This window comes from Ostrinia furnacalis, unplaced genomic scaffold (assembly GCF_004193835.3).
Source record: "Ostrinia furnacalis isolate ACB-3 unplaced genomic scaffold, ASM419383v2 OfSCF7650, whole genome shotgun sequence".
NCBI lineage: Eukaryota > Metazoa > Arthropoda > Insecta > Lepidoptera > Crambidae > Ostrinia > Ostrinia furnacalis.
In genome coordinates this window covers 1-18,124 of record NW_021137889.1, presented here as the reverse complement: position 1 = coordinate 18,124, position 18,124 = coordinate 1, and the positions used below count along the sequence as shown (strand labels likewise).

The following is an 18,124-nucleotide window of genomic DNA, read 5'->3' as shown; positions in this document are numbered from 1 at the left end:
CTGCAGTGAGTGTGCGAGCGCGACAGCAACATAATTACGCGCGAGCGATAAGGATGGGTAGCTTGGTGTCATTGGACAAAATTCTACGTGCTCGGAGACCGGGCTTTAGTCACAGATATAACAACAATCATTGCCAGGACAAACAATGCACAATCACATACGATAAATCTACTTCTATTATCTATTATATTGCAACGAACCGTTCTCTTCTTTGCCGCTCCAGTACGTCGACGACTTGGCCGATCCCTGCCTCGCTGCTTGCGCATAACTTACGACTTTAATCGTGTGGAATTAAGTTTCAAATTACAAATGAATGAATGTGTGTCATTTTTGAGAAAAAAACACCAAAGTCAAGTAATAATTCAACTAGAAGTCTGTCTGTCTTTTACACTTTGTATTTTCTATGACAAACCTTTAATGGGTCATGTAGTTCTAAACTCATTTGGAACCTTAAAGGTGGGTCGTATGGTTTAAAATTCATAAAACATGTAAAATCAGAGTGCTTCGTGCGAGTTTGCATTGAAATTCGTCGACAGCAAGCGCGTCATTAAATCTATGAAGATTTTAGTACTGAAAGTATCCGCTAGGGGCGCAGTATAATCTGTCATACATTTCATGTCATTTTTTACGCAGTCGCTAGCGATGACGTTAAGTGTAAACTCGCACTAAGCACCTAGGAGTCGAGTCACACACAGATAAAATAAAACTAAATAAATAATAACAACATAATTACAACAGAACTTTAATAAATTATGTACAAGTCATCCGACACAGTATTACACCGTTAAGTACAACATAATATCTTACTGCAAGACAAAAAACATAAATGCAGAGTAAATGTGTCGATAGTAACTTAAATACAGTAAATGAAAAGAAAGTTATAAATTTTAAAACTATGGGCTCTTTTTATCAGTGTATCTGTTTTTGGTTGATCACTTTAAGTCATTATAATGAGACTCGTAATTATTTTATAAATTATAATTACTAGGTAATAATTAGTTGTAGCTTAAGGTGGAACTCAAATCTTTTAAGTGCTTTAATCATAATAAGGCTTGAATCACTTAATTTTAATCTTTTTTTAAAATTAAGTCTAATTTTAAGCGTGGTTTCAGAATACGATTCTTATTTTGTCGAGTTCTGCACAATCGAGTCGAGTCAAGAAATACAGAATGTGTGACGTCGGCGGACACCTTGTTACGTCATCTGTTACTAAAAATAGTCGTGTTACGTCATCTGTTACTAAAATTGCCGTGTTACGTCATCTGTTACGGGATTCCGTGGAGGGTAGTTGAACGGGAAGCATGATCGATCTGTTTTAATGGTTTCAATTTATTATTTAATGGACTTTAGTGTACAAATTTGGTGTTATTTTGTGTTCTAAAGTGCAGTGAAGTGATAAATTATAAAAAACATTGAAATACTTCGAATTTGAGCGCGCATCGAGTGTCGAGTGGGTTGTCGTATGAACAACCCGCTTTGGACCCGGTGGCGTCTCGAAACCTGCTTACGGGCATACTTAACTCCACGGAATCCATGAAAAATCAATAGAACTGAAACACCCACGTTCTATTGATAACTATGTCAATATTTTTCACTCGACATTGGCAGAAATAAACCTCCCAGAGAGGTTTGGTTGCCACAAATAAAAAAAAAAATAAAAAAAAAAAGTCATCTGTTACTACAAATTGACGTGTTACGTCATTGTTACTACAAATTGACATTAGACACGTGTCACGGGACACTTGTTAAAAGACAAAATAAACGAAGTCTCATCGTTAGCTTATTTTATATTTTTGGGTTAGCTTTTTTAATTTGTGGATCAAGCAAGAGTCTCCAAAATAACTAAGGAACACGCCATTTTGATACTGCTTGATCTAGCTGCCTTGTCTATTTATTAGAAGTGTTTTTTTTTTTAAATTAAATATCGTACTTTATGTTTATTAGACCAGTGCTAGAAACCATAGTTTTAAAATTTATTGATACAGAACTCATTGAGATTCGATATCTGATCTAAATAGAGAACTTAAAAACTATCTAAAATAATAAATAAATTCTGCATTGTGTTGTCAATTTAATATTTTAAGGATAACATACAATTCATTATTAATAATAAATAAAGTTTAAATAAATCTTAAAAACAGTGGAGTTTGTGTAAGGAATGTCTAACATTATACTACCCTCACATTCTTTCTCTAAGGCCCGGTTTTTTGATTCGTAGTTAAAATAACCAATAGTCAAATTTGACAGATGTCATGACAAGTGGTTAAATATCAGAAAAAAATGTTTTTCGAACAATGGTTAGCTTGACTTTTAGTACATTTTTTAACTATTAGTTAACATTTTGTTAATATTTAACCATTAGTAGCAAAATTTAACAATTTGTTATTTTAACTATGAATCAAAAAACTGGGCCTAAGTTTTAAAAGAGGACTTCACCAACAGTTGCCATTTTTATTATAGGAATATTTTAAAATTAAGGGAATCTAGTGAGTCAAATAAAATATTTATAAGAATGAATTAACTTAAGAGAAATAAAATAAATGTCAGCCCTTTAATACTTACTCGAATTTGATTGATTTCAGACGCATAAAACACACATAAGTAAAAGTATTGCAAAATAATGATTTGTACATTACCCTTAATACCAATTCGAGGTGAATGACTAGTTCGACCGTAACTTATAAAATTTTAAAATAAAATATAATTTAAAAATCAATTATCTTTGGCAAATATTTTCGACTAGACTAAATTTCAAGGACTAGAAAAAACTATCGCGCACACCTTTGGTGTATTTCTACCAATTTCCGAACTTAAAAAGTTCATTAAAAATTAAAGCGAATTTAATATCAATATTTAAAACATTTTGTATAATATTTACAGTTGCATTCATTCTATGGTCTCAACATTATTTTTACAGTTGGTATAAAATAAAATCTTTGGTTGAAAAGGTGAAAATAAGCAATCAGTTCAATAAACCCATATAAAAAAGTAAAATGTTGGGACTATAGAAACAAAATTTAATTAATCGTATATTTGATGGTATACAAGAATCGCCACGCCCCATAAGCATGACGTCACGCCTATGAACAACGGGATGTACGGTCTTAGCCACGCGCGAACTGGCATCAAAAACACAATGCAGAAAAAAAACAAAAAAGAGAAAAAAACAAAAATAAGAACGCGTCAAACGCGGATTAAATAAATGCCACAGATAATACATGATCGTTGCGTTACGGGTAACAAAAACGACGTTCGGAATTCAACAGCCAATCATCACAACACAAGTGATATTCCAAATTTAAAACAGCCAATATTCACATCACAGTTCGGATTTTCACACACGATTTAGAGTCCATAGAGTATGGCATCCGTTGACCATAGAGTTTATTTTCGTTTTTTCCGTCGCGGACGACGTTGGACTTTGTGATGGGAGCCCAAGTTTCCATGATATTGGGGCGGACGGTGCCATACGGCGTTCGTTTATGGGATGGGAATGTGCGGTAACATGTAACGAAAACAAAAAGAAATGGTGCACTAAATAAACATATTATAGATTGTGTGTATATGTGAAATATATAAATAATTAGTAAAATATTAATAAATACATAATAAATATAAGAACAAAATAAAAAACACATCTTTTGTGACCTAGCAGTTTATTTAAACTGCTACAGTGCTAAAGCATTTTCAGTTTCTTGCAATATTTTTATTTGTGCTTGAGCTGAAGTAGTCAAGCAATTTATCATTAAATAATGTCTCTTCAATGTGTAGTATACAAATTATTTTGGAAACGAAGGAAAAACACGCTCGTTTAAAAAAAAATGCACAAATAATGAAAAAAAAGCCTGTCATTTTGGTTTCGTGACAAAAATAATATTTTGCACGAAAACTATCGTGCGGGTTCAGAGTTGTTGGTTGAGAGGAGGTTGGCGTTTTTATGTCTTGGCAATTTACGTGAGTTTAATAAAAATTTATAAATGAAGAGTATTTCGGACTCTCTTGTGTTCAAAATGTAAAATTAAGACCTTTTCAATTATTTAAAACATAGAAAAAATATCGCGCGTGGAGGTGTAAAAAATCAACCACTCACTGAGTTTTACTGAGTTTTAACTGTCGTGGGTCGAGCGACCTGTCATTGGCCTTTGATCGCGCCGATGGCGATCTGCACGCGTTGGTGTGGTTGAAGCATAAGTGGTTTCGTAACTGAAGTATACCAACGGGAATAGTAAGACACGGGTCTTAACGCCGAACGGACGACGCCGCGAGCCGCCAGTCTGCTTGTGACCACGGCTGCAGCATCGCAGCCGAAACGTCAAGCCGTGAGTACATAATGTAACTCATTAATAAACGTCACGGGTCTTAAACCCGTGTCTTACTATTTTGGTTGAAATGGAGCGCGAAAGTTTAAAATCTTATATACCAACGGGATCCTATAAATATGCTTTCCTTGTCTGTCTTATCATCTCAGTTCACCTCTCACGCTCTAGCACTTGAACTAAAGCGTATGTGTGCGAGTAATATAGCGTGGCATACTCACAGGAGCTGGCGGGCTGGTGCGGCGCGTCGAGGCGCGCCTGCATATCGCGAATGTGTTGCTCCTTGTGTTTCATATCGCGCGCTAAAGAGTCCAGCCTCTGGCGGGTTTCCATCAGCTCCCTGAGGAACAAGGCACAGCTACAGAAGTGTACACAAGGTGGACAGACGATTTCATAAGTACCAACAGGCCAATCTTGAAATTATTGGGGATTTATTAATAATGCACAGCTACAGAAGTGAACAATAAGTGAACAGACGATTTCATATATACCAAAAAGATTACCAATCTGGAAATTATTGGGGAAGGACTATGGTAGTGAACGTTTTTTTAGCTAATGAAATTCAAGAAAAAAACCGGCTCGAAGGACCATATGTGTCCCGTAGGTTAGTTTTTAGAATTTGAGCATGTGATGGTTGTGAGGAGTGTGGTCCCGCAGTCTTTTTAAGTCTTACACCCGTATTCACAAACGATGCTTGCTTAAGTGAAGCAGCAAATCGAACGCACAGCGCTGAAAAGAGCTCTGTGATTGGTTCGTGTGTCACCCTGTGCGTCCACGCGCACTGTGAGACCTCATAGTGATGTTTGTGAATATGGGTGTTAGTTGTTGGCTTGGATCTCGGAGTGCAATGACGCCTGAAGAGTGAGGAGAAAAAAGAAAAACGTCGAAGGCGCTGCGTACGGGTCTGATGATGATGATGATGTTGATGACAACAGACTTATGGTTGGCCAGAGCAGTCCACTGCGCGTGCAAGAGAGACTGAATGACCTGGTGATGATGATGATGATGGGGACTGACCTCTGGCTGGCCAACAGCAGCTGCTTGGTCTGGATCTCGGAGTGGAGCGACGACTGCAGCGTGAGGCTCTCCACCTGTCCTGATGATGATGATGGTGACGGGGACTGACCTCTGGCTAGCCAGCAGCTCGGCTCGCGTGCGGCTGAGCTCCTCGCCAACAGCCTGCTTGGCCTGGATCTCGGAGTGAAGCGACGACTGCAGCGTGAGGTTCTCCACCTGTCCTGATGATGATGATAATGACGGTGACGGGGACTGACCTCTGGCTGGCCAACAGCAGCTGCTTGGCCTGGGTCTCGGAATGAAGCGACTTGGAGCTTGAGGCTCTCCACCTGTCCTGATGATGATGATAATGACGGTGACGGGGACTGACCTCTGGCTAGCCAGCAGCTCGGCTCGCGTGCGGCTCAGCTCCTCGCCAACAGCCTGCTTGGCCTGGATCTCGGAGTGGAGCGACGACTGCAGCGTGAGGATCTCCATCTTGTCCAGTTTCTGGGAACGCCGGTTCCGCCAGCCACCTGGTGCGGCGCCCGGAGGCGACGATGGCGGCACGCCGCGTGATGCACTCGCTGCAACACAGATAAATGCTTCTGTAACTCCTGGGACATAACACACGTCGCTATATAACATGCGGATGACAACGGAGTGAAGTCTTTTGACTATGCAAAAAAAAAAGAACTACACGCGAATACTATGCAAATATTTTTAATGTCAAATTATACACTTTTCTTCACTCTACAAGTGGTCTTTTCTTGCATCTAGCATGACAGAAATATTACTAAAGAGCCCAAGGATCGTAAGCTCGTCCGGTTTCTCCGTAACCTCGTTGAACCAGATTATTTGTAACATCGCAAAAACTCATTCTTAAAAAACTAAAACTCATAAAACTCATTTATTTCTGTAAATAGGCTTAAAAAAAGCACTTAAATCACCTATTCATTAATTAAATCTTATTTAAAAGAAATAAAACCCACCATGTTTGAGATACTCCAACTCCTCAGTCATCTTAGTCGCGAGCGCTTGCAAGTAGCCTCTAGCCTCTTTCTCGTCTGCCACCCATCGAATTATATCTGCTATCTGCAAGCCAAAAATAAAGCTAGTTAACAATCTAGACATTAATATCCGTACAAATGAAGAATGATCTGCTTTAGATTTTGCATTCATAAAGATGTCGTCCATATACACGAAAATAAAATTGGAACAAATCTCTTGATAGAATAGTATAAACCGCTTAACAGCAATATGAATGCCAAAGACAACTTAAATACTTTATTTGAGACATTTAATGTATTGTTTTCTAAAAACTTTTGACATTAATTTGTCAGTTACAATGTGCTAGTACCCTTTTCACAAGTCAATGAACAAAAAACAGCATTTGAAAGTGTTTTACTTATTCAGATATTGTGTATTATTATTTAAAGACAGGTCTGTGAGCACGTAGAATTTTGTCCAATGACCCCAAGCTACCCATCCTTATCGCTCGCGGGTAATTATGTTGCTATCGCGCTCGCACACTCACTGCGGGTGCCAGTCGCACAGTCGCGACAGCAATATAATTACGCGCGAACGATAAGGATGGGTAGCTAGAGGTCATTGGACAAAATTCTACGTGCTCACAGACAAGACTATAGCAATAAAACAAACTTAACACACGAGTGTAGTGTTCGAACCTGAATCTCCCAATGCTGCATGGTGTCGCGTTTCGCTCTATACTCTTCCAATTCCATTTCCAACTGCCGCCTTTCCGCATGCCACCGCCTGCCGTTCTCTGCCATCTGTTTATGATATAATTCAAATATGTAATTCTAATATTACCGCAGTTTCTTTTTCAGACTTACCACTTTAAGTCCCATTTGAAATTTAATAGTACATCCCTCACAACGTAGCGTAGTCAATAACGTCACATACTGGCTGCCCTATTTTGTTGATTCTGATGTCAATATACTTAATTTCAATTACTAATTACTGATAAGAGGGCTTAGGCCCAGAACAGACGGCGAAACGCAAATGCAACGGAACTGCAACCTTCTGATCATTCTGATGAATGAAACTGAAACTGACAGTTTCAAACTGGTCGCGCCGTGTGTGGTCTCTCAACGGACGCTATGGCAGAAACTTAGATGCAACTCAAAAGTAACTAGCAGTTGCAGTTTCGTTGCAGTTGCGTTTCACCGTCTGTTCTGGGCCTTAGTGTGACTTTACATCAAACGTCTTCACTAGTGACTGCGTAAAAAAGTGACATTAAATGTATGACGGATTGTACAGCACCCCTAACTAAAATTTTCATACATATTTTTAACTCAGTCGAAGCGTTTGATATAAACTCACACTACGCCTACAGAATAATATCTTTAAAACGGGCAGTATGAGATTTTTCATTGATTTTCGATTTTAATACAACGACATAAAGTTCAAAATACACGCACCGCGTCCAAGTCTTTGGCCAGTTTCCTGTTCTCGTTGATGAGCATCTGTTTGTCTTCGCTGTCGCTAAGTTGTTCCAGGCGGCGACTTTCCAGCTTTTCTTTTGAAGTTTGCAGCTGAAACAGATTTGGTGTTATTAGTATCATAGTAAAAGCAGACCTGTTCATCTCATACATCGAACACAAAACACGCACGGCGTACTCTCCTGGGATTTTTAATCCACAAGGCATTAAAACAAGGAGTAGTGAGTAACGTATATGTAATTTACCTAACGAATTTTGATTTTGTATAACCACGCGTATTCTTCAGCCATTGTTAACAAATTATTCACTATGGAAATAACAAAAAATACGCGTGTGGTACGCTAGGTGGCGATACAGTTTCTTGTAACAGTCAGCCCTATCGCATCGGCACAGTACCGATCACTAACATAAGTCGAACGAAACTGTGCTCGAGTCTAAGACAAGCTAAATTACACCACGTTGGGCAACATTTCTTTCTTTCAATGAAACCAAGCTTCTAGCTTGGAACGGACAATATTTTTAACTGCCCAAGAATATTTTTATTATTTATTTGTTTCACTGTTTAAAAATGATAGATGAACAAAACTCTTTCGAAGCTATTTCTCTAGGTGTAAATGAAAGTTCATGTTCAAAAATGAGGCCTTATAAAGTAACCTCTCTCCTGAGGTTTCTGTTCCATCGATTAGTTCCATAACATTTTTGACGTGACTGTAACAAAGTCAAAGCATTTTTTTTGTACATCAGACTGCACAATTTTGTTGAGAAATAGAATCTATTGCAACCACATAGAGTTGTTTTCTCACTCACCTCTCGGTTGAGCACATTCCGCATGGCGTCAGTCTCTTGCAGTTGGTCGCGGAGCGCGGCTATTTCGGAGTTATACCGGGCCTGCTGCTGCGCCAGAGATTCCTTGTATTGCAGCTGTTGGAACAAACAGGTGACACATAAAATGCTTTCCATTTAACACATTAGATGCCACACAGATCAACGATCGATTTGTCACGGGAAGCGATGAGTGACGTCACTCACGCACGGGTGAGCGAGTCTTCCAATTGATTTTTGATCATCAACCAAATCTTAAAAAAGGGGTTTGGCATTATTATGCCAAACATTATTATTCTATTTTCCCCTAGTAAATTAGAGAGGATCATGCTCTTGCACTAGAAACTAAGCCTAGGCGCTTACCACCGACTTTTAGTTGGCAAATAGTCGAGTCGGGCTGTTAATCAGTATAGAGATATATGAAAGTGCGCACATTACACCGATTTGGTATCAGCCGATTCTTCGTACAAATTAAAATCGGGCTCAACTATCAGCCAACTAAAAGTTGGTGGTCTGCGCCTAGGTTAAATTAATGACCTAATGATGACGAAAAAGTATGCCAACTGAATGTCGCGTCCAATGGCCACTCGTTTCAACAAGAATGGACGAAGACATCCACCGCGGATTTCCTGCGCTGCTCGCATCCAACTGCTTCCCGCGACCTTCACCAGATCGTCGGACCACCGAATGGGGCCTGTCAACTCCTTAGTACTGACCTCCAAAGCCTCCACTTCGTGTTGCAGTCGCGCTACATCTGCGGCTGGCCCGGCGCTAACTGTCTCGCCGCGCTGCGAGCGAAGCGTCTCCTCACGAAGTTTGCGCTCCTGAAGAAATATAAACCAGTTACAAACAAATCACACTAATGAGGGCCATCGTATCCTCACTAGTTGGCAGTTGGCACCACTGTAGGGTAAGGTTCTGTCACCAGTTGCGGTGGTGCCAAATGTTAAGTATAAACAAGATAGCCTCCATTAAAAGTTACACGAATTTTGAACACTACTAAAACTCAATTTCCATACTAAACGTCACTAGTGTGTCACAACTAGTGATCATCTAGTCTTCTTTAATCTTAATTTATGGGTCTGACCGAGGGGAGACATTGACATTTATGACGTGACAGAACATAAATCTGAAGTCTCGTTGACGTTACAAAAACACCGCTAGACCTATATTAACGGGGACCCAGTTCCTTTTGCACGAAACCAGTAGCAGAAATGTATTATGCCGGTCACAGACTGTGACAAGATGTTTGCGAAAATGCGATGAATTGTAATTTGTACTCGTCAACGAAAATGTCGTCCATTATGTGCGCTATCTTTACAAGAACTTTTACAAAAACAAAATTAGCGAAACAAATATTATATACCTTGGTGGCCTCAGCGATGGCCATATCCAGCCTCGCTTCCAGCTCGCGGCGGCCTTTATCGGAGCGCCGGATGTCCTGGCGGAGAGCGTCGATCTTTTGCATCTCTTTCTCGAGCTCTTGCTCTTTGTCCCGCACCTGGTAATGAACGTTATTATTATTGAATTATGATTTAATTTAATTTGCGAGGGCTATCATATGCATAAAAAATATAGGACATCTAGGTGTAGTCTCGAATTTGCACACGATGAAAGTTACAACGTTGAGCCGCTACACTAAAGCCTGGTCCGTGAGCACGTAGAATTTTGTCCAATGACCCCAAGCTACCCATCCTTATCGCTTGCGCGTAATTATATTGCTGTCGCGACTGTGCGACAGCAATATAATTACGCGTGCGGGGTCATTGGACAAAATTCTACGTGCTCACGGACCGGGCTTTAGTTACCCCGCACGCGTAATTATATTGNCTGTGCGACAGCAATATAATTACGCGTGCGGGGTCATTGGACAAAATTCTACGTGCTCACGGACCGGGCTTTAGTTACCCCGCACGCGTAATTATATTGCTGTCGCACAGTCGCGACAGCAATATAATTACGCGCAAGCGATAAGGATGGGTAGCTTGGGGTCATTGGACAAAATTCTACGTGCTCACGGACCGGGCTTTAGTTACGTACACACTTCGTTGATTAAATTGATATTACAGAAGGTCGTAGCTAACTCTGCTTCAGGGGTGTAAATGCCTGAAGACAGTTTGTAGAATAGCCAAACTTAAGTGGCAGTGGGCGCGGCAAATAGCCCATAGAACTGATGGTTGAAGTAGATAAGTGTCGAGCAGCGTTGCCAGTTTTTTTTTTCGCCAAGTCGGGACTTTGGTACTTTTTGAGTGAAAATAGCGGGACTCTTCCGTCAGAAGCGGGACATAGTAAAAAAACGTATACACAGTGTGAGTCACGATAAAGTGCACATTTAAATTAAGGTGAAACAAAAAAAATCTGCTTTTAAATTCATGTTTTTTTTGGTTATTTGATAAATTTCTCCAAATAATGCCCCTATAACAGGTGGTTTTTATTACTATATGTTATTCTTTATCGTATTACCTTTGGATAACCAAAAATCGCATGTCTCTATCCCTATCACAACGTTTGCAATGATTGTTTGAACAAAGGCCTGCCACCAAATTATTCTCCGCTATAGTCTGGTGAAGTAAGTGTCTCTCTCCGAAAAGCGGGACCGAGCCTGTCCCGCGCGGGACATTTAAATTTGATTTAAAAATCGGGACGTCCCGCCAAAATCGGGACGTCTGGCAACGCTGGTGTCGAGTGTAGTTCACGGTACAGGTAACCCTCGGTAGACAGACGATCTGAAGGTCGCGGGTAAAGCCTGGATGCGGACAGCGCAGCGACTTTACATAGCTCGTAGAATTCACATGATAAGCAGGCTCGTCCAGCCATCTTGGGGTCAATCCCCTGCAGTGGGGACTGACCTGATGACGATGAGTAAAGTGTAAACCTGTCGCAACAAAGACTGACACTAAAGACATGGCAAGCCCATCTGGACATAATAGGAGTCATTTTCCTGCAGTGGGGCCCGACCTGATGATGATGAGTGAAGTATACAGTCACCTGTCGCGACAGCTTGTGTTTCTGCTGCCTTAGGTCGGCCAGCTTATCCGCCACCTCCTTGTACTCGGCCATGGCCAATCGCCGCTGTTCCAAAGCGTCCTGCAACTCCTTGTCCTGTCGGGATAGGTTAGCAACACGCCGTGTTAATCACGCTTATGTTAACCACACTTCGTGCTATTGTCTATGGCCGTAGCGTACAGTCAGCGTCGAATAGTTCGTGACACCAAAAGTGGCCAAAAGTTGACAACACAATCTTGTTCCAATTCTAAACAAAGAGTTTTTGGCTAAAGATGCCCTACACTGAACCGCCCTAGCTATGACATTGTCAGGAGGGTGCTACTATTAATACCAAATTATTAGTTCCTATTATTGCCACGTTTGAATTGATATATTTTGCAGGTGGACGCTATAGATGAACTACACTGAAATGTCCCACCGACGACATTGACAGCAGGGCGCCACCATCTTCGTGCAACTATATGGTTTCCACCGTGGCAAAAGTCGGAACTAGCGATCCGCTATTGACGGTGGCCCCCCTGTCAGTGTCAAATAAAGGACAGTTCAGTGTAGTTCATCTATACTCTCAATCAATACTGTGTTGTTAGTTTTTTATTGTTGCCACTCGACTTTTCCAAACCGTTGGACTATACTTTGGGTCTCAGGAACTATTTGACACTGACTGTACTATACGAAACAAATATGTAATATCAATGTCAGATCACACAAACACATAAAACTCAAATTATTCAACAGAGGTGATTATGGTACGATCTTATGCTAAATTGCACCAACTTACTTTAACCGTATCTTTAACAATAACCGGTGCTTTTTGTATGGAGTTTGACAGATTTTTGACGTTTGCTAAAGCCAAAGTAAGATGGTGCAACTAAGCTTGAGTGTAATAAAAACAATGCAGTATCGAAACTCGGTGTTATATCAATTATATGTAAGTACAAAACAAAAAAAGAAACAAATCGACGACCATAAACAACACACGCACCTGTAGCCTCAGTTTCTCGCTCATATCGGCCTTGTCTTTGGCCAGCTCCTCCTTTTCTTGCGTTAGGTTGGCAACACTGGCTTCTAGCTCTCTGAGGCGGGCGCCTATCTCTGGCGGACACGACGCCATATCCTGGGATTGAGAAAATAAAATAAAACAATATTAGTTTATTTACAGTAAGACACATCACAGAAGAACACATGTTTGGTAGACACAAGAAATAAGAATATACACTGGTCATCACAAAAATCGACCCTCCCGCGACAAGCACTTTCAAACGTATGCATCCCCACTTCCCACCAATATTGGGACTATTTAAAAGCCTAGTTCTAAACTTGATTTCATTATAGGAAAGGTTTTTACCCCAAAAATGTGTCTTTAGAAGGATCCAGAGTCACTTCTTCAAAAAATAAGGTCTTTTTTCAAGTCACATTTATGGTATATGTTAATCATTTATTAAGAAACTAGCGGCCGCCCGCGACTTCGTACGCGTGGATCTCGTTTTACCCCCCCTTCATCTATCTTACGCGGTTCAGATTTTTTCATACAATTTTTTTCCCGCTAACTCCCCTTCCCGTGGGAATTTTGCAATATCCTGTTGTAACTAAGCTTTAAGTTTACTAAGGTACCGGNTATTGAACCCTATTTACCGATTCAGCTGATCTACACTAGTATAGTTACGTCTCTAGTTAATAGACAAATCGCTCTATGTCGCCATCTTGTTGTCTGTGGTAATCTCTCTGCAATAAAACTGCGTCTGCTAAATTTAAACTATTTTTATTTAAATTCATCAGAGCGAATAAGGAGTACTCATCAAGTCTAAAGCCTGGTCTGCGAGCATGTAGGATTTTGTCCAATGACCCCAACCGCGTAATAGTATTGCTGTTGCGACTGTGCGACGGGCGCCCGCAGTGAGTGTGCGAGCGCGACAGCAACATAATTACGCGCGAGCGATAAGGATGGGTAGCTTGGGGTCATTGGACAAAATTCTACGTGCTCGCAGACCAGACTATAGAAGCCACATTCGAGGCGATAATAGCCCAACGGTGTCAGTGACGGACCACCGATTCTAGATCGAGTGTCGGTAGCTCGACTTAAACCCCGTCGACCGCTAAACTATTGTGGTTAACACATCTAAACAAGCATATATTTAGCATAGCGGGAGAGATTAGCAGGAATAGTAGTTAGCTCATATTCTTAAAAAAAAGTTTTAGGTGAATTTAAAGAAAATACCTGCGCTGTCATTCCGCTGTTAAGTTGTTCGTAGCATCGCAACTGCGCCTCGAGATCCGCGTTTCGCTTCGACAGCGTCGCCAATTCTTCTTTCAACTGTATTAGTTCCTCTGTAACAAACTTATCCAGTTAGGGCGTCCAGTTAAGAACAAAATGCATGCGCATGGCAGTTACGAAGTGCGAATGTGATGTGCTAAGACAATAAAACCTCTTCAACCCATCTAGCCAGTTTGGGAAGTGTATACTAAATGCTCCATTTGCCTCTGGTAAATTAGAGACGGTCGTTTTCCTGCAGTGTATCCTTAAATTACATTTGTTTTTTTAAGTTACCACTTTGTTCAAAATATAATGCACCATTGACCTATTTATATTCTACAAGCAAAGGTCAATTTGATTCTGATTCGAGAGTTTAACTATAAGGTAAGGAAGTCAAGGTAGCAGGAAGGCGTTGGATGCAGGCTACAACCAACCGGTTAGTAAGGAAATCATTGGGGGAGGCATATGTTCAGCAGTGGACGTCATGTGGCTGAAATGATAATGATGATGATTAAGGATATCATATCCCACTACTTTTGAAGCACTTTATCACCAATTACAATGAGGGCTATCGTTTTTATACTTAACAGTTGGCACCCCTGGCGATTGACAGGACCTTACTCTACAGTGGCGCCATTTTGATGAGTGCAATTGCGATAGTCCTCCTACCACTTTAGCGCTCACCAGTTGGTGCCACTGTCTTCGCTACTAGCAAGTGACAGGACCTTACTCTACAGTGGCGCCATCTTGATGAGTGCAAATGCGATAGTCCTCCTACCACTTTCGCGCTCACCAGTTGGTGCCACTGTCTTCGCTACTAGCAAGTGACAGGACCTTACTCTACAGTGGCGCTAACTGGTGAGCGCTAAAACGATAGCCCTCATTGCAAAATATGTCAAATGCTATGTACTTACCACCGCCGGCGTCTAGGGCGGCGCCGCCCGCCCTAAGCTCTGCGATGGTCTGGGCTAGTAAGGCGTTCTCCCGCTCCAAGGCTTTCAGGGCGGCGCGGTCGCCTGCGTTGGATGGCGCCTGAAATTAATATATTAAATTAAAATGGCTGTTTTCAACAAAGGCTTCTTTAGAGAAGCTATTTTTGGATTCGGTATGGGTATTTCGGGTTGCCATAAATTATTTACAAGTAGTATTAGTTACAAGTATTTTAGTATCTCTATCTTTCACCTATTGGCATGAAAAATCAAACTTATTAATTTTAATTTAGATAAAAAAGAATTTTCACTTAAATTATCTCTGAAGTGTCCCAGATATAACATTGACAGGAAGACGCTACTATCTGCTGCTGGTAGGGCAAAAAAAGAATGAGACATGTATAGGCTCCTTAAGAGCATTTGACGATTTGCAAGAACTAATTTAATTAGTCTAAACAAATAAAGATAATTTTGATTTTGATTTTGATTATCAATACTGGGTTATTTAGTTCGTATTTTGCCGCTTGTCGTTTCAGAATCGTTGGACTTTACTTTAGACTAGGCGCAGACCACCGATTTTTAGTTGGCAACCAAGTTGGTTGGTTGGATAGTTGTACCTGATTTTAAATTGTATGAAGAATCGGCCAAATCAAATCGGTGTAATGGGTTGTCCAACATGTATTGCTACGTATGTACCGACCTGACTAGGAGCATTCTTAGCTGGGCTGAGCGGGCCGGCGGGCGCGCCCAGGTCGGACAGGCGGGACCCAGCCGTGAATGTAAAGCCCACGAACGGCAGGTGCAGCCCCGAGAACGCGGACGACGCTAAAGCCCTATCCGTGAGCACGTAGAATTTTGTGTAATGACCCCTAGCTACCCATCCTTATCGCTCGCGCGTAATGAGGGCTATCGTTTTTATACTTAACAGTTGGCACTCCTGCCGATTGACAGGACCTTACTCTACAGTGGCGCCATCTTGATGAGTGCAATTGCGATAGTCCTCCTACCACTTTAGCGCTCACCAGTTGGTGCCACTGTCTTCGCTACTAGCAAGTGACAGGACCTTACTCTACAGTGGCGCCAACTGGTGAGCGCTAAAACGATAGCCCTCATTATATTGCTGTCGCGACTGTGCGACGGGCGCCCGCAGTGTGTGTGCGAGCGCGATAGCAACATAATTACGCGCGAGAGATAAGGATGGGTAGCTTGGGGTCATTGGACAAAATTCTACGTGCTCACGGATCAAACTATAGTACCGACCTGGCTGGCGCGTTCTTGGAGCGACTCAGCGATCCACGTTCACGTCACGTAGTACGTTAGGGTTGTTTCATTTTTAGATTCTGCACTAGGGTTGTCCAATTGTCACGTTCTATGTTATTAGTGTCGTTTGAGCTGTTTTATACAGGGTGTCTCAAGTAGTCGTATCAAGCCGAAGCCCAGAGGTAGAGCATCACTAGGGCTATCCAAATCACCCCCATGTATGTTCCGCGATTTTTGATAGTTTTCGAGCTATGATTGTTTTTCAACTAGTATCCAATATGTTAAGGCTTATTTCTTTACAAGTTGTACCTGACTAGGAGCATTCTTAGCTGGGCTGAGCGGGCCGGCGGGCGCGCCCAGGTCGGACAGGCGGGACCCGGCCGTGAATGTAAAGCCCACGAACGGCAGGTGCAGCCCCGAGAACGCGACGACGCTAAAGCCCTATTCGTGAGCACGTAGAATTTTGTCCAATGACCCCTAGCTACCCATCCTTATCGCTCGCGCGTAATTATATTGCTGTTGCGACTGTGCGACGGGCGCCCGCAGTGAGTGTGCGAGCGCGATAGCAACATAATTACGCGCGAGCGATAAGGATGGGTAGCTTGGGGTCATTGGACAAAATTCTACGTGCTCACAGACCAGACTATATCTGTCTACAAGTGTTACCTGGCTTGGAGAGTTCTTGGCAGGGCTGAGAGATGTGTCTTTAGGGCCTTTCGAGCGTCACATAGTGCTCCTTTAGAGCTTATCTTTACGTCGCATCCACTATGTTAAGGCTTATTTCTTCACAACTTGTACCTGGCTAGGAGCATTCTTAGCTGGGCTGAGCGGGCCGGCGGGCGCGCCCAGGTCGGACAGGCGGGACCCAGCCGTGAATGTAAAGCCCACGAACGGCAGGTGCAGCCCTGAGAAGGCAGACGACGCTTGCGGCGGCGGGACCGCTTCGGATAGCCTGGGGGATAAACAGTCTTATGTTGTAGGTGGATAAGTTAAATATTTATTGGCACGTACAGACGACAGCACATCAGACTATACATTTTCGTTGCAAAGTCGCCCTTATCGCAACTAGGTAAGATATCACAGTGTTTACGTTGACGTGCTGTCGACTGTACAAAGAGCTGGTCCAAATGGCGTTTTGAATTGTGCGATTGAGGTTCACAGGCACAACGCGCGACTACAGTGGACAGAATGTTTGAACCTCTACGAGCCTAGTTATTTAATTTTTAGCTCTACGAGCCTGTCAAGATGACGCGTTTTTACTCGCGAGTTTCGAATCGCGCGATAGTGAGATACTAGAGGACGAGTAAATACAAATGAGTAGGTCGGAGTAGACCGCGCTCGGGCGTTTCTATGAAGATGACCTACTCATTTGTATTTACTCTGCAAGAAGTTCATACATTCTGTCCACTTGCAGTCGCGCGTTTCGCCTAAGAGCCTGTCCAGATGACGAGTTCTTACTCGCGAGTTTCGAATCGCGCGATTGTGATTTACTAGAGGTTCATACATTCTGTCCACATGCAATCGCGCGTTTTGCCTAAGAATCTCAATCGCTCAATTCAAAACGCGCGAGTAAAAACGCGTTATGTGGACACGGCCTACTAATCTCGCAATAGCGCGATCGAGGTTCATAGACAAAAAGCGCGATTGCATCTAGACAGAATGTACGAATCTCACAATCGTAAGATTCGAAACGTGCGAATCTGAACAAGCTCATAAATACGGCAATTTAGAAGTAAAATAATCAGTTCCTCTGTAATAGATTCCGGATGAAATTTGCTTCCACCTTTAAATAAATAAATAATTCATTTATTTGCTTAGAAACATCTTCGACCTGATCATCACTTTCCATCAGGTGAGACGTAGATCAAGAGCTTCCTCGTTGTGTAAAAAAGCTTTACTTAATTACTTTTTAAACCACCAATAACTCACCTAATATCCGTGTCATCGACGTCAAAGTTGGAGGTGTCAGTAGGAGATGACACGTCAGGCACAAACGGCGCTTGCATCTCGCGGAGATTCTCCCAGTCGAGACCCGCGAACCAGGGGTGATTCTGGAACATATGCAAATGATGATATTAA

General features: G+C 41.9%; 1 protein-coding gene across 1 annotated transcript in view; it reads right to left on the bottom strand.

Moving 5' to 3' along the window:
* Positions 1-18,105, bottom strand: part of gek (serine/threonine-protein kinase gek) — a 51,796-nt gene extending 33,691 nt beyond the window's left edge. Inside the window, exons 1-14 of the mRNA XM_028322474.1 lie at positions 17,975-18,105; positions 16,844-16,997; positions 14,771-14,888; positions 13,821-13,930; positions 12,588-12,719; positions 11,588-11,701; positions 9,966-10,100; positions 9,316-9,423; positions 8,585-8,698; positions 7,757-7,870; positions 7,001-7,105; positions 6,305-6,407; positions 5,704-5,899; positions 4,538-4,656 (exon numbers count right to left, since the gene is read on the bottom strand). Of these exons, the coding sequence (XP_028178275.1) occupies positions 4,538-4,656; positions 5,704-5,899; positions 6,305-6,407; positions 7,001-7,105; positions 7,757-7,870; positions 8,585-8,698; positions 9,316-9,423; positions 9,966-10,100; positions 11,588-11,701; positions 12,588-12,719; positions 13,821-13,930; positions 14,771-14,888; positions 16,844-16,997; positions 17,975-18,105 (1,753 nt within the window). The remainder of the gene's footprint in view (positions 1-4,537; positions 4,657-5,703; positions 5,900-6,304; positions 6,408-7,000; positions 7,106-7,756; positions 7,871-8,584; positions 8,699-9,315; positions 9,424-9,965; positions 10,101-11,587; positions 11,702-12,587; positions 12,720-13,820; positions 13,931-14,770; positions 14,889-16,843; positions 16,998-17,974) is intronic.
* Between the last annotated feature and the right edge of the window lie 19 nt (positions 18,106-18,124).